This window comes from Lynx rufus, unplaced genomic scaffold (assembly GCF_022079265.1).
Source record: "Lynx rufus isolate CCGP_SWC_20201006 ecotype Redwood Valley unplaced genomic scaffold, mLynRuf1.p SCAF_16, whole genome shotgun sequence".
In the NCBI taxonomy this organism is placed as follows: Eukaryota; Metazoa; Chordata; class Mammalia; order Carnivora; family Felidae; genus Lynx; species Lynx rufus.
In genome coordinates, this window is record NW_025814830.1 from 13,466,746 (window position 1) to 13,493,767 (window position 27,022).

Consider the following 27,022-nt stretch of genomic DNA (forward strand, 5'->3'; position numbering starts at 1 on the left):
TTTAAAAATACAGAAAAGTACAAAAAATAAGACAAGATATCCATATACCACAATCAGAATTATCCAGTATTTTGATATATTTACTTGCAGTCTTTAGTTTTTAAGAGAAATGGATATTTATATATAAAAATGAAACCCCCCCTTTAAACAGTCCCCATCCCATCCCTCCCTCCCACACTCATCCCCTTCCCTGCTCCACTCTTCACAAGCAACCACTATCAAGAGTTTGGTCTGTATCCTTCCAATCCATTTCAAAAACATTTTAAAAACATACATACATATATTTATCCATTACCAATACATAGTACTGAATTTTGTGAGTAAAGTTTTAGTTAAAATTTACAAAATGCATTGTAATATATGTTATTCTGCAACTTCATTTTCCCCCTTCAACATGATTTTTGAGATCTTTCTCTGTAATATAGATCTCATTTGCTAAATTTTACAGATATACAGTATTCCATCATAAGTATTTTCCATTTTGTTCCCAATGGGCATTTAAGGTGTTTCCAACTTATGGCTAACTACAAATCATGCCACAGTAAGCAGACTGGTACATATTTCCTAAGCATAGAAATTCAGAGAATTTTTGAGCTTATTATAAGGAATGTCTCCCTACTCCCAAGGTCATAACCATTTCAGTATACAGCTTATATTCTTGTTCTTATCCTCTTGGTTCTTACCTCTGTTTATAGTTCATGGTCTGTTTTTTCCTTGGAGAACAAATTACCTCCAAATCACTTTTTACATAGTCCCATTATCTTCTCACCTCCTATTGCCATTTCTATCATATTCTAAATTTTAATAGATGCATAGGTGTTTCCAGAATCTCTTCTGTTCTACTAAATCAATACCATAAAAGTCTCTTCCTTGCCAATACTTAAAACTTATATTTTGATTACATTGGTGAAGATCTCCAGATAAATGCAGACAGCAATAAGAAGCATGTTTGGTGGAAATGTGTCTAAAGTTTCAGCATTACCTAGGCCATCAGCTTTTCTGGGGGCCCAGGATTTTTATCATATAAATGTCTTTCTCTTCAGTATAAATTCCATGGTGTCCAGTAACTTTTTAGCTTTTGTTTTCCTCATTTGTGATATCTTCTTTCAGTATGATCATTTCTGATGTGCTATGAGGTTTAAACTGATGCACACTTTCCAATTTTTAAGATATTTACAGGGTTTTTTAATGAGTATGAATTTTCTGGTGTCTAATATGGTGTGACTTCTGGCTAAAAGCTTTCCCACATTCACTACATTGATAAGGCTTCTTACCTGTGTGTATTCTCAAATGCAGAGCAAGGGTTGAGAATTGAGAGAAAGCTTTCCCACATTCATTACAACCATAGGGTTTCTCACCTGTATGGCTTCTCACATGCACAGTAAGAGATGAACTTTGAGAGAAAGCTTTTCCACATACATTGCATTCGTAAGGTTTATCACCTGAATGAATTCTCACATGTACGATAAGTGATGTTCGTTGAGAGAAGGCTTTTCCACATTCATTACATTCATAGGGTTTCTCTCCAGTGTGAATGTTTTGATGTTTTATGAGGTACTTCTTCTGGCCAAAAGCTGTTCCACATTCACTACATTTAAAGGGTTTCTCCCCAATATGAATCTTCTCATGCTCGGTAAGGTTAGATTTGCCACTGAAGGTTTTTCCACATTCCTTACATACAAAAGGCTTCTCTCCTGTGTGAGTTCTCTGGTGTCTGATGAGGTTTGACTTCTGAATGAAAGCTTTCCCACAATCCTTACACTCAAAAGGTTTCTCTCCAGTGTGAATTTTCTGATGGGTGAGAAGGTTTTCCTTCTGGCTGAAGGATTTTCCACACTCATTACATTCAAAAAGCTTCTCTCCGGTATGGGTGTTCTGATGTTTAATAACATATTGCTTCTGGCTAAAGGCTTTTCCACATTCGTTACATTCAAAAGGTTTCTCTCTATTATGAAAATGTTCATGCTCAGTAAGATTTGATTTGTGGCTGAAGACTTTCCCACATACCTTACAGGCAAAGGGGTTTTCCCCACTACAAATTTTCTGCTGACTGAGGTGTGACATCTGAATGGAAGCTTTCCCACATTCACAAGGTTTCTCTCCAGTATGAATTTTTTGATGAATTAGGATTTACTTTTGGCTGAAGGAATTTCCATATTTTTATTTGTAAGGATTCTCTGTGTATGACCTTTCAAATATAGAGGAAGGGATAAAGTTCGAGAGAAGACTATATCATACTCAGTACATTTAAAAGCTTTCTGTCCAAATTTTCTAATGATCAACGAAGTTTTGTTATATTCACTGGTTTCTCTCCAGTAAAAAATTTTCTTCTGCTCAGAGATCTGTCATCTAGCTAAAGGCTCTTCAGTATTCCTTAGAACAGGGTTTCTCTTAAGCCTGACTTCTACATTTAATGAGGTGTGACATGTGAGTGAAAGTTTTGCCACATTCAGTAATTTCATAGGGTTTTTCTATGGAGTTCAAATGGTTTTAACTGAAGACATTTCCACACTGATTTACATTTAAAGGGGGTTATTAGCATAAGGAGCAAGCATAGGCAGGATTTCCTAGTTAAATTAATGATTCTCCCCTACACAACTTCCCTCACAATTAAGTCTAAATTTTGTTTCACACTCTTTCCAGGTAAGTTGAAAAAGGTGTTTCCTTAAAGATATAAGGTCTGAGATCAGAAGAAGTATCCTTCCAATTTTCTTAGTTCACTGCTTTTTTTCCTCAGTCTGTACTTTACTGGAGATGGATGCAACTTGCCTCCCAAATCTTGTTGCCTCTCTATCTGCTCATCATCTTCTCAGGCTTCTTCTAAAATGGAGTACAAAGAATCATCATTCAATGGAGTTAATGTATAAAATGTTTAGTACTGTGGCTGCAAATGATAAGCACTCAATAATGTTAGCTTTACATTATCATTATTTATAAATTTTCCCATTACTAGTAATAAAATTATGGATTGTGCTGTGGGATGAACTTTGGAAGCCCATCTCACAGTAAGAAAAAAGCCTCATGACCAATGTCACCAAGTAACTTTTGAGAAGAAAACCTTTGTGGAGGTATCTTCACAGAAAATTAACGTTCAAAGTAACACACAAAGCTTAAGGATTACTCTTGAAAAATAATCTTTCCCATTAATTAGCTCAGCAAATTGAATGTCACAAACAATGAAGAATTAACAAGTAGGATAAAAAGATGACATAAAATTGAGGAAGTCTCCCAGGATACCTAAAAAAAAGGGAAGGAATTAACCAGTAACTGCTTCCTTCCAAAATCTCATTAAACAGACAAGGGTACAAGCTCACAAGAAAAAAAGGTATGATCAGAGACATCAGTATACACAGACATCAACAAATTTTCCAATAACAAAAGCACACAGAAAATTTTCAACGCAGCAGAGCTGAGGAAGTTCAAGTATATAAAGGTGCTGCAGAAGAAGATGCCGATGTCAAGTAAGCCAATTTATGCCACAAAATATCAGAAAGACTCAGGAAATGGAGGGAATCAAGTACCTCAAAAGAAGGAATAAAGGATGGTAGCTGGAAAAAAGATCATGTAAGTTGCCACTGGAGCACTACTTTCCCTGTCAGGAAGACAAAAGACCACTCCTTTGTATGAATGGAAATTATTCGATGCAGAAATTTATTCAGAGAAGCTCCAGAATCCAGGACACCCAGCAAATGACAGGACAAGGGAAAGGTGCTACACAGAAATCAATGGGATTAAATCTACACATAATATGGGGGAACGTCCCAAGATATTCTGCAGCTAATGCCAAAAAATGCTGTCAACCAGGTAAATATACCAGGAGAACCTGAAAGGCACATGAAAAACCTCAGCAGGATACCCTTCCAAGATGGTTGTCATTCGTAGTCATTTTTTTGTTTGTTTAAGCTAAAACAAAGGACCTGGCCAGCAGGGTTTGTGTAAAGCAGTATAATCATTCAGAGATCCTGGGTCCATAAGGCATTTTACTTTTTTTTTTTTTTTTTTTAAGATTTTATTTTTAAGTAATCTCTACACCGAATGTGAAGCTCAAAGTCACAACCCTAAGATCAAGAGTCGCACGCCCATCAACTAAGCCAGCCAGGCACCTTGTGGCATTTTATTTTTTTTCTTTTATATAGAGTAGTGAATTCTGAATTTTTTTTTTTAACATTTATTTTGAGAGACAGAGAGCAGGGGAGGGCAGGGAGAGAGGGAGACAGAATCCAAAGCAGGCTTCCAGGCTCTGAGCTGTCAGCACAGAGCCCGACATGGGGCTTAAACTCACAAGCCATGAGATCATGATCTGAGCCAAAGTCAGATGCTTAACCGACTGAGCCATCCAGAAGCCCAACATTTTTTTTTAAACTTTTATTTGCATTATTTTATGCAGAATTTACTCCCCAGCCATTAAGTTTTTGTTTCTTCAGTTTCTTCTGGGGTATCTTTTACTTACTTTCTTTCTTTTTTTTTTTTTTTAAGTTTATTTATTTTGAGAAAGAGAGAATGAGCAGGTGAAGGGCAGAGAGAGAATCCCAAGCAATGTCAATGTGAGCCTCAATCTCACGAACCATGGGATCACGATCTGAGTAGAAATCAAGAGCTGGATGCTCAACTGACTGAGCCACCTAGGCACCCCTGGGATATCTTTTCCTTCTGTGCAACCTCCTCTTCTGGATTAGGAACAATCTGCTCTTTTTCAGTAGGGATCATCTCAATATGGCAGGGAGAGCTCATACACAGGTTAATCCAACCATGAGCCCTGTTAAGTTCTATGTTGCATCTTGGGGGCTTTGTTCACCTAGATGTGCTAAATGACCAGAGAATCTACATCTAAACCTTTAAGTTCAATATTGTTCTCTGCATTTTTAAGCTTATGTAGTAAAAATTCAGCACTCTTTTTGGGCCACTGACCCTGTGTCAGCCCCACTGCTTGGCCTGGGCACACCTACCAACTCTACCATTGTAGTGATAGAATGACACACATTGCTTCTGCAAAGTGACCTCTTTCAGACACTTGGTGGCTTTTCTGATATGCATACCCTTGATGGCCTCAGCAGTTTCACAGGTGTTCTTAAAGTGAACACAAAGGTTTGAACCTCTTGATTTGCATGATTTTGTAGGGTTTTCTGGGTCAAGTGAATAGCAAACCATTTTTGGAGATCACCTCAGGCTGCTTAAGGAACAGTTGCATTTTACTTTTGATTCACTGAAACCTACCAGATGACTAAAAGCACCCAGGCATTAAAGAGCTTATGATAATCTTAATGAATCAGTCTTAAATATGACTGTACAGCCAATATTCCACACATTTGAGGAACCCCTACTAATAAGACAGATCAACATCAAAAGAAAAAGAAGGGCACCTGGGTGGCTCAGTTGGTTGAGCATCTGACTCTTAGTTTCGGCTCAAGTCATGATCTCATGGTTTGTGGGATCAAGCCCCACATCAGGTTCTATGCTAACACTACAGACCCCACTTGGGATTCTCTCTCTCCCTCTCCCCACTCACATTTTTTCTTTCTCTCTCAAATATAAGTAAACTTAAAACATTAAAAAAAAAAAAAAAGAAGAAAAATAAAGAAAGTTTGAGGAAATAAAGGTAAGGCACAGCACACAGCAACAAAACCTAAAGCCAATCAGATAGAAGATATTTTATCAGTGAAACAATAACAAGGTTCTGTAAGCAAGAAACAAAAAGTTCCGTTTATCTTAAGATGGAGAGTGGGAAGGTAGATTGTATTATTCACTAATAACAGGGTCATCTTAATGCAGAAGGATTATATTGCTTCACCCTAGTAAACTCAAGCATGGCCACCTACCTTGTTTGGCCAATGAAATATAAGCACAATGGTAAGTATTTCCTGGTAGAAGCTTTAAGAAGACAAATTTGGGGGCATCTGGCTGGTTCAGTCAGTGGGTATGCAACTCCTGATCTCTGGGTTGTGAGTTCAAGCCCCACGTTGTGTGTAGAGATTACTTAAAAATAATCTTAAAAAAAAAAAAAAGATGACAAATTCAATGTCTTAAAAAAAAAAAAAAGATGACAAACTCAATGCCAGTTACTCAAAAAATTAAAAACAGAACCGTATGATCCAGCAATTTCACTTCTGGGAATATCTCCAAAAATGAAAACACTAAGACAAAAATATGCACTCCCATGTTCACTGCAGCATTATTTACAATACCTGAGATATGGAAACAATCTAAATGTCCATCAATAGATGAACAAATAGACAAATATGGTACCTATATACAATGGAGTATTATTCAGCCATTAAAAAAAAAAAAAAGAATAGTCTTGCCATTTGCAACAGCCTGGATGAACTTGAGGGCATTATGGTAAGTGAAAGAAGTCAGTCAGAGAAAGACAAATAATGTATGATCTCATTTATATGTGGATTCTTAAACAAACCAACAAACAACAAAACAAGCTCATAGAGAACAGACTGATGGTTGCCAGAGATGGGGTGGGCAAAATAGGTGAAAAAGGTCAAAAGTACAATTTTCAGTTATAAAATAAGTCATGAGAATGTAATGTACAGCATGGGAACTACTGTATGGCTTAAACTTACTCTGATGGTCATTTCATAGTATATATGAATATCAAATTATTGTTATACATCTATCTAAAACTAATATAATGTATGCCAATTACACTTTAAGAAATTTTTTTTAAAAAGACAAATTCAGAGCATAAACCAAGGCAATATATTAGCTGAGTGAAGTAAGTTCCAGAAAAAAAAAAGAGAAAACTGATTAGAGGGAAACATTAAAAAAAACAACAAAAAAACTTCCTCTCTTCTATGTCATGAATCTCTAGACTTAAAGGGCACACTTATGGGCACTTGGGTGGCTCAGTTGGTTAAACGTCCAACTTTGGCTCAGGTCATGATCTCACAGTTTGTGGGTTCGAGCCCCGCGTCGGGCTCTGTGCATACAGCTCAGAGCCTGGAGCCTGCTTCAGATTCTGTGTCTCCCTCTCTCTGCCCCTCCCCCACTCACGCGCGCTCTCGCTCTCTCTCTCTTGAAAATAAACATTAAAAAAAATTTTTTTAAGTAAATAAAAAATAAAGAACACACTTAGTACCTTGCATGATGAATAATAAAAGATGCATATACCTAGACATAGCACCAAGACTTTTCAAAAGAAAAAGGGAACATAAATTAAAAGAAACCAAACTACAATATATAGGTACACATATCACCCAACCACACACACATATATTATCACCCAAAGGAACACGAATAGAACGGCACCAAATATCTCAACAGAAACACAAGAAGCTACAAGACAAAATTCTGAAGGAAAATTCTAAGCTTAGTCTACCAATCTAAAGGGGAAAAGGCATTTTTCAGATATGCAAATGTTAAAAAATTTTACCTCAATGCACCTTTCCTGAGGATCTTGCTAGATGTGCTCCACTAAAAGTACACACAGAAGGCAACAGATACAGAATCCATAAAAGAGGGGTTATAATACGGGAAAAACAATGAAAAAAGGTCTTTGATAATGGTGACGAAAAACAAGATAAGAGCTATCAGGTCAAAGTACAGCCAGTTCAGCCTCGAGAAGGAGGACAAAAATTCTACAAGTAAATCTCCATGGGAAAAAAATGGAAAGAAATTTCTCCATGCATTTGGCCATGTGGAAACTAGGTTTTAGAAGGCTTTTTAACTATTCTAAGGTCTCCAAAGGAGTCTGTGCTAAGTACAGAAAACCAAGCAAAGTATGACAAATATAAATTCCATGAAAAGAAACAAAGTATAATGATAAATAACATTCTATACATGTGCACATATACTTCTGCTGTACATGAAAGGATGATAGTGGTCTCAGGATGATGTCTTTAAAAAAATTTTGTTAATGTTTATTTGTATTTGAGAGAGAGTGAGACAGTGCACAGGCAGGGGAGGGGCAGAAAGAGAGATGGAGACAGAATATGAAGCAGGCTCCAGGCTCCAAGCTGTCAGCACAGAGCCCAGCATGGGGCTTGACCTGAGCCAAAGTCAGACACTTAACTGACTGAGCCACCCAGGCGCCCCTGAAGGTGATGTCTTAAAGTTATTTAAGTTATGAGTAAACTAGGCACCTGTTTCATGGAGCACCATTTTTACTTTATTTCACGGGGCACTTTTTTCATAGAGCACCATTAATTAACTTTAATAAATTAATGACTGCCTTACAAATTACGGTTATTCAGACTTGGGTATTATTCAGCAGGTACTTTCTTGAGACAGAACCAATTGAGACAACCATTTCAAGGAAAACAACTGACAGCACAACAAAATTTGAATTTTCAACCAAAATGAGAAATTTGTAACGCCTGGGTGGCTCAGTCAGTTAAGCGTCTGATTTCAGCTTGGGTCATGATCTTACTGTTTGTGAATTCGAGCCCTGCATCGGGCTCTCTGCTGTCAGCACAGAGCCTGCTTTGGATCCTCTGTCCTCCCCTCTCTGCCTGTCTCCCCTGTTCCTACTCTCTCTCTCCCTCTCAAAAACAAACATTTTTTCATTAGAATTTTGGAAAACCTGTATTCTCCACCATGAGATCGATAACTTCCCAATATTAAAAGACTTTTCTAATGAAACTGGTGGTGATGTTAACAAATATGTTTTGATATTATATGGTGAGACACCATATATCAAATATTCGATAAGATAATATCAAATATTTCAAAGATCTGTATAACTCAATTGACAAATGCATGATGTTACAGAAGTCATGCATGGGTAAGAGATCCACTCAAATTTTAACACAGACCAAAAGACTATCTAAGAGAACAAAAAAATACAGAGTTTCAAATTCCATATTGTAGCTAATCTTGAAAAATTATGTCACATATTGGCATAGTACCAAAGAATATCCACAATTATTTGAAAAGATGCCTACTGAAGTATTTCTTCCTTTCTAACTTCATTTGTGTGAAGCCACAATTCTGTTGTACACTTTAACCAAAATAACATGTTATAAGAGCAGAAATGAGAATCTAGCTATCTTCTATAAACCAGACATTAAAGATACTTACAGATATGAAAAACATCTGTCACTCTTCTCACTCAACTTTTTTCACTTTGGAAAATTATTTTTATTAAGAAATATAATTTAGGTTTATATGTAATGAGATTATTTTTAAATAAATACATTTTTTAAAGCTTCTCAATTTTACTGTTTTTTTAAATGTTTATTTTTGAGAGAGAGAGAGAGAGAGAGCGAGCATGAATGAGGGAGGGGCAGAAAGAGAGAGAGAGACATAGAATCTGAAGCAGGCTTCAGGCTCTGAGCCGTGAGCACAGAGCCCAACACGGGGCTCAAACTCATGAGCCCGGAGACATGACCTGAGCCAAAGTTGGGCACTTAACCAGCTTTGCCCCCCAATTTTACTTTTAAATAAGGTAAATATCACTAAAATCCTCACAAACCATAAGGTCCTCAAGTCTATTTATTATTCCAATTGGGGCAAAACTCACATGACATAAAATTTACCACTAACCTTTTTTTTAATTTTTAAAACTGAGGTATAATTGACATAACATTAGGTTCAGATGTACAACATGATTAGATATTTGTATATATTGCAAAATGATCACAATAAGTCTAGTTAACCTCTGTCACCATACACATACATAGATCTTTTTCTTGCTATGAGAACTTTTAAGATTCAGGTGCTCCTCAAGTTGTAAGAGTGTAAAGGTGACTACTAATGGGTAGCAGGATTCCTTCTGTAGGGATGAAAATGTTCTGGAATTAGTAGTGATGACTGTACAACTTACAAATATTACTTAAAACCACTGAATTGTACACTCTGAAAAATGATGGATTTTGTATTATGTGAATTTTATGTAAATAAGCTGTTATTTGAAAAAAAGTGAAATTTTGAGAACTGCTACTCCAAACATTTCTCGTTACTCATTCGACAAATACCTTTTTCTTTCTGGCCCATTACTAAGCTCTAGGGATAAACAGTACTGACCAAAACTGAAAAAATTTGCTATCCTCATCAAGATTACATTCTAGTGGACAGATAAAGGAGTTGGTTTGTTAAAAAGCTTTAAGTGCTAGGGAGAAAAAAAAAAAAAAAATCAGGGAACAGGGTAGAGTTTCAATTTACAAAAAAAAAATTTTTTTTAATGTTTTATTTATTTTTGAGACACAGAGAGACAGTGCATGAACGGGGGAGGGTCAGAGAGAGAGGGAGACACAGAATCCGAAGCAGGCTTCGGGCTCTGAGCTGTCAGCACAGAGCCCAACACGAGACTCGAACACACGGACCATGAGATCATGACCTGAGCTGAAGTCGGACGCTCAACTGACTGAGCCACCCAGGCGCCCCGAGTTTCAATTTTAAATAGAATGGCCTCAGGAGCTCCTGGGTGGTTCAACTGGCAGCCAACTTTTAGCTCAGGTCACGATCTCACAGAGTGGAAGGGGCTCTGTGCTGACAGCTCAGAGCCTGGAACCTGCTTCAGATTCTGTGCCTCCTTTTTCTGCCCCTCCTCTGCTCACATTCTGTCTGTCCCTTTCTCCCTCTCCCTCTCAAAAAATAAACAAACAAAAAGTATTTTAGAGATCCTGGGGAAATCTAAATATGGACTGATTATTACATAATATTAGGGCATTATGGTTAATCCATCTAAGGAGTAATGATATTTTGGTTATGTAGACAGATAACATTCTTTTTAGAAAATACATAATTTTTTAGAGGTGAAGTGTCATATGTTTCAGCATATGTAAATATGCATACACAGGAATATAGACACACATATACAACAGACATGGCAAAATAATTACTGAATCTACATAGTGGGTATATAGGAGAATGATGAACTCCTCTTTAAAAGTTTTTAATATTTGAAAATATTTATTAAGCCAAAAACTGAAAAAGAATTGATAAATAGTAACAACCCTCCCACAATTCACAGATTTAACAAGTATCTCATATTTAATCAAAACTGGAAACAGAAAGAACATGGGCCTTCCTTTCAACACATTTAAAAACATTTTTTTTAACGTTTATTTATTTTTTGAGAGACAGAGACAGAATGTGAGCAAGGGAGGCACAGAGAGAGAGAAGTCACAGAATCTGAAGCAGGCTCCAGGCACCAAGCTGTCAGCACAGATCCTGACGTGGGGCTCAAACTCATGAACCGCGAGATCATGACCTGAGCCGAAGGTGGACACTTAACTGACTGAGCCACCCAGGCACCCCTCGACACGTTTATAATACAGACTCCAGACATCAAAATATAAAAATATCTAAGAATTTACTCAGGACTTTTGAATTTCCATGAAAATGTGAGATAGGATGGACAAAGGGAAGATCAATAAAAGGGGAACATGTTTAAATGATAAGTAAGACCTGAAGAGGTAAAACATTTCATAATCAAAAGCCAAGATTCAAAGCATTTTATAAAGAGGAGAAAATGTGTTCACATTTACATTTACGGTTAGTTAATATGTCCTCTCTTGATTATATTGAAGTGTATCTTTTTAAAGTCTTGGCTGACCCTATCTCAAGGACCCTAAGCAAAGAAACAACCAAGACATTTTATGAAATTGGTTTTAGGTAATATTTGGACCTGAAAATAATGAACTGAAATCTCCAATTTGGGTATTACATTAATGAATTCACTGTCTGACACAAAAAGAATGAAGCAAGTTAGACAGTTGTTTATCCTATAAATAGGTAAAATTACGGTGGGAAAGACAAAAAGGCTGGAGGTGCCAAAATAAAAACTGATACTATAGAGCTACTTCTAACTTCAGAATAAATGAGTCTTCACTGGGATTTAATTTATAAAAAGGAGGAGCCCTGAGGGGCGCCTGGGTGGCTCAGTAGGTTAAGTGTCCAATTCTTGATTCCAGCTCAGGTCATGTGATCTCACAGTTCATGGGGTTGAGCCCCACATGGGGCTCTGCACTGACAGTGGGAAGCCTGTTTGAGTGTCTCTCTCTTACCCTCTCTCTGCCCCTTCCCGGCTCTATCTCTGTCTCAAAATAAACTTTAGGGGCACCTGATGGCTCAGTTGGTTAAGCTTTGGACTCTGGCTCAGGTCATGATCTCATGGTTTGTGAGTTCAAGCCCCACAATTGGCTCTCTGCTGCCAGTGCAGAGCCCACTTTGGATCCTCTGTCTTCCTCTCTCTGCCCGCACGTGGGTGCACGCTCTCTCTCAAAAATAAAATAAACTTTAAAAAACAAAAAAAGAGGGGCGCCTGGGTGGCACAGTCGGTTAAGCGTCCGACTTCAGCTCAGGTCACGATCTCACAGTCTGTGAGTTCGAGCCCCGTGTCGGGCTCTGGGCTGATGGCTCAGAGCCTGGAGCCTGTTTCCGATTCTGTGTCTCCCTCTCTCTCTGCCCCTCCCCCCTTCATGCTCTGTCTCTCTCTGTCCCAAAAATAAATAAACGTTGAAAAAAAAAATTTTTTTTTTAAATAAAAAAAAAGAAAAAAAGAAAAGAGGAGGAGGAAAAGCAGAATGCTGTGTTCTAGGAGCCACCTCCAGTAAGAGGGGAAAAAAAAAAAAAAGCAAAGACAAGAAAAACACTTAAGTATCTCAGGTCATCAAAGTACCAATCAAGTAGGAGAGAATTCCTACAAGGGTGACTCAAACATGGCATAAATAGATCCTTTCTTCTAAATGGTAAAATAAGAACATTTCTGCCCACTTTTGACATCTGTGAAGGATAAAGAAAAACAGGAAAAAAGGGGGAAACTGCATTGTTGATAAGAGTAGGAAACAGGTATAATTCTAATGTCTTATGAGAAAGGATGTTAGCAGGCAGCTGCCATTGCTGTTTTTAGGAAGAGCTCTCTTGTACAATGCTCTCTGAAAACATAAAGAACAGCCTCAAGGCCAAATCATCACCTTGTTTTTAACAGAATCCAGGAACATAGGCTGAATGCAGAAGATTTGGTGGACCCACCAGCATCAAAAAATGGTAGGAAAAGTAGGACTCAGCAGGACAATACAGAGATACCATCAGTGAATAAAGTAGCTTATTAGTACAGCAAAACAGAAGGTCACAACTTTCTATGTCCCTAAATTCCTGACTTGTGTATCTAACTGCCTATATGAATATGGACTTAGATGATCAGAAGACACGTCAAAATCAACAAGAAACCTCTTGATCTGCCAAAATTCCTGAAGTCTTCCTATCTCAGTAAATGTTAACTCATTCTCTTCTAGATAAAACCTTGGGAGTTATCAGTGATTCCTCTTCCTCTTATAACCAACACACTTTATCAGCCAATCCTGTCAGCTCTTTCTTTAAAGTATCTCAAGAATCTGACTTGTCACTAGCTCAACTACTAGTATTTTCCTAGCTAGATTTCTGTAATAGCCTCTGATTTATCTCCTAGCCTTGGCCCCCCTATACCTTATTTTCTCTATACAGCAGCCAAAATATAATTCTGATCTTATTACTCCTCTGCTCAAGACCCTTTGATGGTCTCCCAAATCACTCAAAATAAAAGCCAAAGTCTAAGACTTAGCCTGTTACTTAACCAAACATATTCCTTTTCCCTTTTGCTCACTCCGTGCCAGGTACTCTGCCCTGGTCAATTTCTTGAATAGCAAGCTCCAGCCTCAGTGCTTTTAACACTTTTGATTCTTTCTGGATGAATGCTCTCCCATCAAATACTGCATGCCCCCTTTGCACATTCTCCAGATCTTTTTTTCAAATGTCACCCTCTTAGAGATCTTTCCCTGACCAACAGATTTAAAATTATAATGGCCAACTAGCCTGGTCTATGCTGGTTTTCCTTACTTTAATTTTCTCCAAGCACTCACCACCATCTAATAGAATATATATTTTTACTTATTTACTCACAAGACTGTCTTCCTCTTCCTTCCTCAGGAACACCTGTGTGTTCAAAAGCCTGGAAACGACCTAAATGTCCATAAATAGGAGACAGGTTAAATAAATGTGTTGATAGAGAATCTCTCCCAGAAAAAACAAAACAAAACAAAACAAAACTATGGACACAATAGAATACATACCACCATTTGTATGAAAAGGAAAACTAAGGGCTTATATACATATATATTCATATTTACAGCACAGATATATAATACATGCTAGTTTATTCATAGATTACCTCAAGAAGGATACATGTGAAACTCTTAAAAGTAACTGCATCTTTGAAAAAAAACTGTAAGACTGAAGGTCAAAGAGACGACCTTTCCATTGTATACCCGGATGTTCAAAAATTTTGAAAGCTCATGTATTACATTAAAAAGACTCATCACATTCATATGCACACATACACACACACAGCCGAAAAGAAGTGATTTCTAAGGCAACAACTTCTGAAAGAGGTATATGGGGGCAGAAGAAAGGGAGGCGGGAGTTTGTTGATACATAATGGGGGAGGTGGAAAAGAAGACAATAGGAAGCATGACTACAGATGTAAAATATAATTTGGAGGCACTTAACCACTGAAAGAATAAAAGAAGATGGGAAATAATAAAAAGGAACCTAAATGTCAGACAATACATAAAGACTTAAGACCTATAAAAGACACTGCATGAGGAAAGGAGTCTATACACATTAGGAGGTATGAAACTGAGGGTATCAATGAAAGAGAGAACAATCACAGACGCAGTACAAATAAAGTACGAAGTGCTGACATCCAGAATAGAGGTAAGTGGGGCATCTGGCCCTTAAGAATCTAATTAAATAGAGTACTGAAGCAAAAACAAAATGATGACTGTAAATGTAACTCAGGTCTCTAAAGAATTCATACCAAGTAAATACTTAAAGTCTAGAGCCTGTAAGAAAACATCTTAAGAGTATTTCAGAGGTGTCAGTGCTGCCTGAACAACTGTGACCTGCCTTGTCATTCACTCACCTGAACAAATTTCCTTTCCACTTTGTTCTCCACCGTCCAGAGTTTGTCTTCTTGTTCCAACAGAGGATCACATACGGTGTAGTTGGTTTATAACCTGCTATTGGGGAAATGACACAGCACTAGAATATTAATGCTGGGGGCCAAAGTACCATCCTAGAACTCAGGCTGAGCCCTGGGGCCTCCAGGCCTTCTGAATGATGAAAAAGGTGCAGTCTCCAGGGATGCACAAGGAAGCGGCCCTGTGAAAAAGAACGAAGTAATGACCTTTTGCCTTAGAGATTAAAGCGCACACGATTATATAAGCAAAGGGACTAAGACTATTTGAATCCTGAATTTCAAAGCGATACTCATTAAACCATTTCAGTTTCCACACATCCAGAAATGGGACACAAAAGACAGAATTAGGGGCGCCTGGGTGGCGCAGTCGGTTAAGCGTCCGACTTCAGCCAGGTCACGATCTCGCGGTCCGTGAGTTCAAGCCCCGCGTCAGGCTCTGGGCTGATGGCTCAGAGCCTGGAGCCTGTTTCCGATTCTGTGTCTCCCTCTCTCTCTGCCCCTCCCCCCTTCATGCTCTGTCTCTCTCTGTCGCAAAAATAAATAAACGTTGAAAAAAAAAATTAAAAAAAAAAAGACAATTATTTCTCAGAATTTTACTTACAAAGAAAAGCTGTTCACACTTTATATGACTGGTTGCTATTGTTCTGTTGCACCACATTCCCACATGGGCTCCTGAGTGGATTTTAACCACGGCCCTTATTCCTGCATGAATTTAATACTCATCTCTATGACAACAGCAACGAATGCCTATTAGAACTAAATCATCAGGATACAATATGTAGGAAATTGTTCTTACACTATTCAAGAATAAAGTTGCAGAAAGTTTTCCTAGAGTCCTAATATTTACTTTGTGTTATAATCTGAGTAAAACCATATATTAGAAATGTCCTATAGATGTTCATCCATTCATTCAAAAAAACATTTTTAAGAACATTAAGACAACTGACAAAATTTGAATATGGACTTTGGATTAAGTAATAGCAATGTGTCTATGTTAAAATTTTCTAATTTTGGTTACTACACCGTGGTTACGAAAAACAATGTCCTTGGTCTTAGCAAATTCTTGCTGAAGTACTTACAAAGGAAGCACGTGTGCAATTTAGTCTCAAATGGTTAAAAAAATTATACACACATATTTTGAGAGAGAAGGACAAATAAAGCAAAAAACTGAAAAGTGAATGGTAAATCTGGGGAGAGTATATGGGACTTTCTGAACTAATCCAACTTTTCTATAGAGTTGAAATCATATTAAAAAAAAGCAAAATCCTGAAGCACCTGGGTGGCTCAGTTGGATAAGGAGCCAACTCTTGATGTTGGCTCAGGTCGTGATCTCACAGTTATGGAATCTAGCCCCACATCGAGCTTCACACAGAGCCTGGGGCCTGCTTGGGATTCTCTCTCTCTGCTCTTCTCCCCCCACTCATGCACTGTCTCTCAAAATAAGTTAAAAAAAAAAAAAAAAAGGCAGGGGCACCTGGGTGACTTAGTTAAGCGTCAGACTCTTGCTTTCAGCTCAGGTCATGATCTCACGGTTCATGGATTCAAGCCCCGAGTCAGGCTCTGCGAGGACAGTGCAGAGCTTGCTTAGGATTCTCTCTCCCCCTCTCTCTCTGCCCCTCCCCTGCTCTCTCTCTCAAAATAAATAAACATTTTTAAAAAAAGACAAAATCCTAAAAAACGTAAGTTACTACTTACATACACACTATTACTATGTATGTTGAAAAGGCTTGGTCACCAATTTGTGCTGGGTTGTGGCAGAGATGGAAGGCTAAGAAAGTGATTTAAACATTAATGTACACAGAGAGAAACAGGAGAAGGTGAGTTGGCTGAAGACAACCTTGCAGGAGAAAGGAGATCAAGTTTGATATTCTGGACATCCAGAGTGTCAGGTTTCTGAGCAACATGCAGGCAGGTATATCCATTAGGCAACTGCACACATACATAAGGAGCTCAGATAGACTGAGGAAGGAAATGGCAATTTATCAGCTGTCAGAATACCAGTGCTGCTGAAGACAGAGGTAGAATGTGACTGTGACTGCTTAGAGAATACACACAGTATATGAAAAAGATAGTCAAGGACAGAATCCTATGAACACCAACAATGGAGGAGGCAGGGAAAGGTTTTCAAAGAACATGGTATCTGATTAGTTTTGAGTCTTTCAAGTACTTCTCCTGAAAACCATACAATATATCAAGAATAATGGGGCTGTAAAACTACAACACTATGGTAGGTACAGCAAAAAAGACTACACAATGGTAAGAAATCTTTGAGAGAACAGATCTCAGAAATAATTAGCAAATACTCATTCTCAGAATGGCCGTGAGAACTGTTACAACTCAGTCTAATAATGAACAACAAAACCAGGGACCAAAAAACCCCTCCCAATTCCATGTAGAACCAAAAAAGAAGCTTACATAGGAAGTTGCAAGAACTTAAAAAGCTCAGAAATCTTCAGCTAGTAATTCTTTACTGAATGAGTAAGGCCTCACCCTAAAGGAAACTGATGAAAGACCTAGATTAAACAGAAAAGGACTGTGGGCAAAGGAGTAGGCTTAAAAAATACTTGGGAGTAGGGCATCCCCAGATTTAGCAACTTCTAAAGGTGAATATATCATCCTAGAAGGCAAGTACTGTGAAGAATTATGGGAAAGAGGCAGATAGAGATAGAAGTTGGCTTCAACCAGGTTAGGGTCATTGAGCCAGAGGAGGTAAGGAACTCCTTTGTTTTTAACACTAAAAGAGGCAGGTGAGCTCTGAAGCATAAAATGCTCCTATGCTTCCTTTTTCCTGGTACTGGTCTCAGAAAATTTCTCACAAACATAAGTAAACAAAATAATTGTTTGTATCCATATAAGGATACTATAACAAAAAGAGGGAAAACAAACAGCACAATTTCCAACAGTTGAGCAAACTCACCTGAAAAATAACTGCCACAAAGCAATTAAGAAATAAAAACAAAATGGATTTTTCCAAAAGACAAAAACTTTAAAAAGGAAGCAAAGCTGGGCCACCTGGGTGGCTCAGTCAGTTGGGCATCTGACTCTTGATTTTGGCTCAGGTCATGATCCAGGGTCATGGGATTGAGCCCCATGTTGGGCTCCACACTGAGCATGGAGCCCACTTAATACTCTCTATCTCTGCCACTCTCCCCTGCTCACACTCTCTCTAAAATAAAATAAAATAACAAAGCTATATAAAGAACACAACAACAAAAATAGACTCTTGGGGCGCCTGGGCGGTTTGGTCGGTTAAGCATTCGACTTCGGCTCAGGTCATGATCTCATGGTTTTTGAGTTCAAATCCCACATCGGGCTCACTGCTGTCAGCGCAGAGCCCACTTTGGATTCTGTCCCCCCCCCCCCCCCCGCTCCCAGGCCCCTCCCGTGTGCACTCTCTCTCTCTCAAAAATAAACATTAAAAAAAAAAAAAAAACAACAAAACTCTTAACTATAGAGAACAAAGTGAAGGTTGCTGGAGAGGAGGGGGGAGAATGGGTTAAATGGGTGATGGCTATTAAGGTGGGCACTTATTGTGATGAGCACTGGATGTTATATATTAAAGTGGTGAAGTCTGGAATTTAAATAATATCTTGAAATTACAAAAAATTAAAAAAAAAAGAAAATAACAATTAAAAGAGACACTGAGTAACGAAAAGGTCACTCAAAAGGAGGGAATGAAAAGAAAGCAGAATTAAGAATGGACATTTTGGGGCACCTGGCGGAATCAGTCAGTAGAGTATACAACTCTTGATTTCAGAGTTGTAACGAGTTGTGAGTTTGAGCCCCACATTGGGTGTAGAGATTACTTAAAAATAAAATCTTTAAAGTGCACCTGGGTGGCTCAGTGTCTGACTTCCACTCCAGGTCATGATCTCACGGTTCCTGGCTCAGCTCAGAGCCTGGAGCCTACTTCACATTCTGTGTCTCTCTGTCCCTCCCCTGCTTGTGCTCTCTCTCTCAAAAATAAATGAATAAACATTAAAAAAATAAAATCTTTAAAAAAATAAATGAACAATGTCAAAATAAATTTTTTAACTTGAAAATTACAACTCATTCAACATAGGGCTAACCTATCTAATGTACAGCTACTAGAAGAAAATGGGACCCCCACAGAAAAATGAGGAAACGGATATGAACAGACACTTCCCAGAAAAATACATGAAACCCTTAAGCATATGGAAGATATTCAGCCTCCCTCATAAAGGATTTAATAAGACCTATACTGAGATACCAATTTTCAGTTATGCCTTTTGCAAAAAGTATTCAACACTACACTCCAATAGTAAGGTTCTAGCAGAGAAGGTGCTCTTGTACATTGCTAGTGGCAGTGTAAATACCTAGCTATATGGTATTCCACTTACAGCAATCTAGTTTAGAGATACTCCTGCATTAAGTACAAAATGACACAGCAAAATTATTCATTATTGCAGTTAGTAACAGCAAAAGATTGAAAACAACCCAAATGTTGAACAGATGTCCAACAACTGAATTAACCATGGTAAATGCACAAATGGTATCTCATTTATATAGCAGTTAAAATGAAAAAACAAACAAAAACACAAAGAAACCACGTGATTAAGAAAGATCTCCAAGACATGTGGTTAAGTGAGGAGTAAGATGCGTATAGTATGCTATCTTTTATGAAAGGAGGGTGCGGGTAGGAGGGAACTAGTGGCTCAACAAACAAAAAATCCACTTAAAGGATAAACAAGAAACTATACTTGAATGAGACAAAGAAGAACGTGATGGGGGAGAGCAGAATAGATGAGGTATCTCTGTGAGATTTATTTTTTTGTTGAATCACAGAAATACATTAGTTTCTTTTTATTTTTAGTTTTTATTTATTTAAGATTTTAAAAAATGTAATCTCTACACCCAGAGTAGGGTTCATACTCACAATTCCAAGATCAAGGGTCACATGCTCTACTGAGCCAGCCAGGTAGTTACTGGCTTTAGCCATTAGTTACTTTTTAAAATAAATCCATTTTTTAAAAGGCAGTCCCTTGGGGCGCCTGGGTGGCGCAGTCGGTTAAGCGTCCGACTTCAGCCAGGTCACGATCTCGCGGTGCGCGAGTTCGAGCCCCGCGTCGGGCTCTGGGCTGATGGCTCGGAGCCTGGAGCCTGTTTCCGATTCTGTGTCTCCCTCTCTCTCTGCTCCTCCCCCGTTCATGCTCTGTCTCTCTCTGTCCCAAAAATAAAAAAATAAAAAAAAAAAAAGGCAGTCCCTGGGGGTGCCTGGGTGGCTCAGTGGGTTAAACATCTGACTTTATTTAGCTCGGGTCATAATCTCACAGTTCCTGAGTTCGAGCCCCATGTTGGGCTCTGTGCTGACAGTGTCTGCATCAGACACTGCTTCAAGTTCTGTGTCTCCCTCTCTCTGCCCCTCCCCTGCTCACACTGTCTCTCTCTCTCAAAAATGAATAAACATTAAAAAAAATTAAACTTAAAAAAATAAATAAAAAGCAGTCCCTGAACAGGAAGGCAAATTGAAACAAATGAACCCAACTATACATTAACTTGGTAAAATAGTTCCTCAAAGAAAGAATTTATTTCAAAAGGCTTTAGAACAAAAAAGTAACTATACATCTTTAGTGGAATACAGTCTAGGAACAAAAATAGCTACAAAGAAATTTTTCATGTGATGAAGTATGTTGTTCATGGTTACTACTACTACCAGAAACATTATTTTGAAACCATGTTTCTTATACTGCAAGATAAAACAAAGAAAATAAGAAATTATGTTAACATGTTTCAAAATTTTTATTATACAATTAGGAGCTAATTATTAGGTAAAAATATCATACAATTTAACTTGAACTAGAAACTTATACAAACCTGTATTTTTAAAAATGGATTTTCTAGCTCTATCACTGAAATGCCTTGGAACATTACCCCTGCAGAAATGAGAACATCTCTAATACCATCCTCTAATAAAGGGAACCAGAGCTCCTTGTGAGAAATGGCCAATTCCAAATGTAACAGGGAAGGTACAAAGTGGGCTTGGAGTGCATAAAAGTTTCAAAGTTAAACAGCAACAAATCAAAATGAACCAGCAGGAGCTTGGAGGACCGCCCATCAGCTAAAACTGTGGTAATAGGAGTATCAGAAAGAAAATTCGTTGCAGTTACTAGAACACTTTGTAATGATGCTTAAAGGTCAGAAAAATTTGAAACAATTTGAGGTCAGCAAATAAATGGAAAAGAAATTTTATCATCACTTTTCAACCCCTGAAGAAACTGATTTAACCAAGGATTATTTATCAGAGTAAAACCTATCTGCTAAATTGATGGGAAATGAACATTAGTATGGTACCAAAGTAAATCCATACAGATTACATTTTGGGGAAAATGCAATCACTAATGATGGACCAGTCGTCATATCCTATGTCTCTCCTGATGTTATGCAATTTGAAGATCATCTCTGATACACTCTGGCCAAAAATGTCACAATTGCGATTTTTTTTTTTTTTTTTTTTTTTTTTTTTTTTTTTTTTTTTTTTAAACAATTTTTTTTTTCAACGTTTATTTATTTTTGGGACAGAGAGAGACAGAGCATGAACGGGGGAGGGGCAGAGAGAGAGGGAGACACAGAATCGGAAACAGGCTCCAGGCTCTGAGCCATCAGCCCAGAGCCCGACGCGGGGCTCGAACTCACGGAGCGCGAGATCGTGACCTGGCTGAAGTCAGACGCTTAACCGACTGCGCCACCCAGGTGCCCCACAATTGCGATTTTTAATAAATATCATCAGAGGTTCTGAATTAGAACCATGAGAAAGTAACCATCACAGAAATCAAAGAACATTCTCAGGAAAAGGTAATGATGGTTTTCTTGAATGAATATAACTTGAACACAGAAATCTAACTTCTTCATTCCAGTTATAAATTCAAATGTTAAAAAAAAAGAAAAAGTTTAAACACAGAAATAGGGGCTCCCGGGTAGGTCAGTCAGTTAAGCGGTTGACTTTGGTTCAGGTCATGATCTCAAGATTCGTGAGTTCCAGCCAAGGTGAAAGGGAGCCTGGAGCCTGCATCAGATTCTGTCTCCCTCTCTCTCTGCCCCTTCCCCATTTGTGTGCAGGAACTCTCTCTCTCTCTCTCTCTCAAAAACAAATATTAAAAAAATAAAACAGGGGCACGTGGGTGGCTCAGTAGGTTAAGGATCCAACTTCGGTCATGATCTCAGTTCTTGAGTTCCAGCCCCTATCGAGCTGTCTGCCGTCAGTACAGATCACGGGGGATCCTCTGTCCCTCTCTCTCCGTGCCCCTCCCCCACACTCTTTCGCTTGAGCTCTCACTCTCAAAAATAAACATTTAAAAAATAAAGGGCCCCTGGGGTGCCTCAGTCTGTTTGAGCATCCGACTTCCGCTCATGCCTCGTGGGTTCAGGTTCGACTCAGGCCCCATGTTGGGTTCTGTGCTGACAGCTCAGAGCCTGGAGCCTGCTTCGATTTTATGTCTCCCTCTCCCTCTGCCCCTCCCCCACTTGCAGTGGTGTGTCTCTCTCAAAAATGAATAAACATTAAAAAAAATTTTTTTAATAAAATTAAATAAACATGGAAATAAAAAAAGAACATCTATATATCTGAATCTTTAAGAAATTCCTACCAGAAATAGTACAAGTGGCTGTACTATTTCTAAGGAACTATTATTTTGCAGATAGTAATAATACTGCTATTTAACCCTTAGCCATTACTTACGACACACCAGGCACTCAGAACTCCTCAATCTGCACAACCAATCACCCTGTGAATCAGATACTATTATTTTTCTCTATTATCAAATGAGAAACAGGCACAGGCTTAAGTAAACCGAGGTGCAAAGTGGCACAGGAAAGAACTAACAGTCTGGCTCTACAGCCTATGTCCTCCTTTAAAGGAAAAAAAAGACTTTAACTTTTAAATACTAAATTCATATACTTAGAAAACAAACATAAAAGGGTATTTGCCCTTGCCCCACCTATCCCAGTACTACTACCCCAAACAGAGATAGCCATTTATTAGTTTCTTGTGTATCTTTTGAGTTTTCTAATGGAAACAAATTCAAATATATATTCTTATTTCTGCCCCTTCTTACTTCAAATGAAGCATACCATACATCAGGCATCTTAGTTACTTCAGTGTCAGTATACAGAAAGCTTCCTCCTTATTCTTTCATATACCTGTGTATTATTCTATTGTATAGGTGGATCTAATTTTTCAAACCAATCTCTTAGTGATGGCTCGCTCATCTTTTCCTATACCAAACACTGCAGCAATGAGCAAGATTGTACCCGTATCATTTTAAGCAAATGCAGGTATGTATACTTGTAGGATTAATTTCCAGATGTGAAATACACACGCCAAAAAGAAAATACATTTGTAGTTAGTATAAATGTTGCCGAATTTCCCTTCATCGGCCTGCTTCGTGCTAACACCAACACGATTTTAATTTCTGAGGATTTAGATCTTAAAATACATTACCATTAGATGGATGGATTTTGAGAGTATAATGCTAAGCCAAGTAAGTCAGAGAAAGACAAATACCATATGATTTCACTTATCTGTGGAATTTAAGAAACAAAACAAAGGAACAAAGGGGAAAAAAAGAGACAAACCAAAAAACAGATTCTAAACTATAGAGAACAAACAGATGGTTACCAGAGGGGAGGTGGGTGGGTGGGGGATGGGTGAAATAACTGAAAGGGATTAAGAGTACACTTATCTTGATGAGCACTGAGTAATACACAGAATTACTGAATCACTATATTGTACACCTGAAACATGTAACACTGTACGTTAACTATACTGGAATTAAAAAATAAAAATACATTAGCACTGGACTCCTGCCTCCCCACACCCTGCTTTTCTTTTTCAGAGTTGTACTCTCTATTCTACTTTATTTTTCCATGTGTAGTACAGAATCAGCTTATCTAGTTCTCCCCCACCCCCAAAAAAGCCATAGATACTATTATTAGGATCACACTGAATTAATATATTCACTTAAATCTACACACGCTTCTTTAGGACATCTTCCTGTTGAAACACACGATGTATCAAATAACATCTCATGTTATGCCTCTTAGTACTTTTTAGAGTTCTAATAGCTTTGCACATTATTTCTCAATTTTTTTATTGCTGTTGTAAATAGTTTTCTTCTATTAGGTCTTCTAACTGGCTGTTGTCTATTTGAACACTATCGATTTGTAGATATTAAATTGATGCCCAATAACTTTAAGTCTCATTTATTATTACGCTAAGGACCGTGGGGATTCCTTAGAAAAAGCATCTTTGCAGATCGAATTGTCTTTATTTCTTTACAGAATCCACTCAATCTGGGAACACCTCGATTCATTTAGGAGTTAGGACACTTCGAATCTAGGTCAGACTAACGGATAAACATTGCAACAACTAAATTTTCCTCAAAGAATGAGGATTACTGTGCCTAGCCTAGAACTCCAAACCCTTGACTCTAATCCTAGGCTTTCTGTATCATATGACACTGCTGCTCAAAGTGTAACGTCGATATTTAGTCTAGTACTTAATAGTAGCCCTATTAAAATAACCTGAAGATCAGAGGATTTGAGATCGCCTGCAGCTCCCTCACAACAAAAAGTGCCTTTGAAATATTCTTGTTTGCTTAAAAAATAAGAAATCACGGTGATCTACATTCTGCTCCAATTAAAAGTAAATGTCTTTTTATGTAAAAACTCACTTTTAATTTACCACTTAGTTTTTTTCCCCCTTTAAACATTCAAATAAACATACTCCGCGAAGATGGCACCGTATTTACCAGCACTTTCGACAAGGGAAGTGCGACTCAGTATTACCTCAGTGTTGGTCTATATCTCCCCCTCAGATGCAGCCATATACAATCCTGCACCCACAGTTTCTCAATAATCCCAACATCCAGTCAAACTTGCGGACAAACTCAGGGTCACACACGCTCGAACCCTCCTCAGAGACCCCCACCCCCACCCCACATGTAGGCCAGAAGCTCTAAAACCCACTCCCCATCCCCGCGCCGCGCCCCAATAGATTCAGAAACCTCCCCTTCAACCTCCCCGACCCGACCGGCCCAAGACGCCCACATCCCACCTCCTACTTTCGCGCCACGTGGACCCAGGGGCCGGACTGACCCGCGGACAAAGACCAAAATGTCCACTCGGCGCGCTGCGCCTGCGCACTCCGATGGCGAGCAAGAGCTCCCAGAAGTCTCCGCGACGCGGCCCACACGGTCACCGCGGCCTGGCCCAGGCTGGTATTTGATTACCTTCTGTTAACAGCAAGGCCGCTTTTCCGGCCTTGAACTACATTTCCCTTAAGGCTTTGCTGGTCAGCACTCTGTCCCACATGAACTTGGCTGCCTTTTCCTGTGATTATGGGGTTCGCGGGGTGAGTAGTCCCGCTTTGGAAAAAAATCAGTTCAAGCCTGGTGGGAGGTTTGGAGGAGGGAGTCCGTCTTTGAAGCTCCGCGAGCGCAGTATCAAACGGGCCAAACTCAGGCCCTGAGGTATGAGGACACCATCTTGCATGTGTCTGGTCTGGCTTTGGACTACGTTTCCCAGAGTCCAAAGCGGCCGACGTTACGCTTTCCTTGACGTCGTGGCGAGATCGTTAGCTCCGCAGGGACCCGGACGCGACCAAGGGGAGGCAGAAGGTGAGGGGTCTGGGAGTCCGGGGCGGGGACGGGGCGTGTCCAGAGCCTCTGGTCTGTGCGCGCTGGCGGGAGCGGGTTGAGAATGCCAGATTGAGAATGAGTCTTTGGGGCTGCGTGACCAGGGGTGGGTGACTGTGAGTGTGTGGCTGTGGCCGCCTGTCTCCAGGGTGTAAGTCTGGTTGTGTTTGTGTAACCATGTGTGATACTGTGTGTTGGGGTGTGGGGTCCTTGCGACTGTGGGGGGTGATATCTGCTTGTGAACGTACGCCTTGTTCTTGGGGGGATGTGAGTGTGGTTGTGACTGTGAGACAGGTGAAGGCGTCTGTGCGGTTATGATTATATGTCTCCAAGGTGATCGTATGGTTTTGGTTGCATGATATTGTAGCCACGTGTGGTAGTTTGTGTAGTTGTGTGTCTGTGACTGTGTGGTGACAACGCGTGTGTGTATCCCTCTTGTGTCCCATGGAGTGTGTCTGTGAAACGGTGGCAGTGTGTGGTGCTGTGTGTTTGAGGGTAACGTGTGTTTGCCTGTGTGAATGTGACTGTGTCTCCGGAGTGAATGTTCAGTTATGACGTTGGTTGGGCCGGAGTGCCAGTGATTATGTATATCCCCCAAGGGGGTATGTGATTGTGTGAGACATTTGCGAGTATTGGTGTGGGCAAGCTGTGACTATATGAGTGATTTTGTGTGTCATGGTGGTTAATAGATTGTGTGACTGTGTGTGTCTTTTTAGTGGGTGAGTATAAGGGCATGGAGATGTCTGTGATTGTGTGGTTGTGTCTTGTATGTTTCAAGAGTGGATGTGTGTTTGTGTGACACCATTTGTGTAGCACCAAATGTGCTGGCAGGAGGTGCCTGTAACTCCAGTGTTCTGACCCTTGCAGAACCTGTGAAGTTAGAACAGATTGTGGCCCTGGACAGTGATTGCCTCAGCCTCTCCCAGTGACACTGGTATTGGACATGTTATCCAGTCTTATCCGACTTCTGTCTCTTGTGTAGAGGTCAAAATGTCCTACTTACTCATTATCTCTCTTTTTTTTTCTAAGTCTTCTCCAAGAGAGATGTTGAGAGGAAAAGGAAAAAATTGCTATTGAACATCCAAAAGCGAAGTTCAAGGTGCATTAGGTTTTCTTCCTTCCCTGAGACCCTTGTTTTTCATGACATTCTTTTCTTGTTCTGAAACTTCTTGCCTAACTCCTCCTCCCCCACAAAGTGACCTGGTCTCCAGTATTTGCCATTGGAGTAAATTATTGGGAGCCTTCGAAATGAACTGAAAGGTTCATATACCCCCATTCCCTGCACACCTAATGTTCATTAAACATTTTTTTTAACTTTTCATTTTGAATTAGTTTTAGACTTAAAACTGTTGCAAAAATAGAATTCCCACATACTCTTAACCTACTTCTCCATTTGAAGGGGGTTCATGAGGGAATGGTCGAGAAAGAATTCTTGAAACAAGAAATACAAAAAGGTGGTTTTATT

At 39.1% G+C, this 27,022-nt stretch overlaps 1 protein-coding gene across 5 annotated transcripts; it reads right to left on the reverse strand.

Moving 5' to 3' along the window:
• Positions 1-234: 234 nt before the first annotated feature.
• On the reverse strand, positions 235-25,237 carry ZNF146 (zinc finger protein 146). Of its 5 annotated transcripts, none has more exons than XM_047078181.1 (4): positions 25,153-25,237; positions 14,849-15,087; positions 13,828-13,887; positions 235-2,820 (listed from the first exon to the last, which is right to left on the reverse strand). In XM_047078181.1, the coding sequence occupies exon 4, from the start codon at positions 2,062-2,064 to the stop codon at positions 1,186-1,188; it is 879 nt and encodes a 292-aa protein (XP_046934137.1). In that variant the 5' UTR covers positions 2,065-2,820; positions 13,828-13,887; positions 14,849-15,087; positions 25,153-25,237; the 3' UTR covers positions 235-1,185. The 5 variants fall into 5 exon arrangements, with proteins under 5 accessions (XP_046934137.1, XP_046934135.1, XP_046934138.1 ...); XM_047078179.1 differs by having other exon boundaries at positions 24,978-25,158; XM_047078182.1 differs by lacking the exon at positions 13,828-13,887 and having other exon boundaries at positions 24,978-25,158.
• Positions 25,238-27,022: the final 1,785 nt, after the last annotated feature.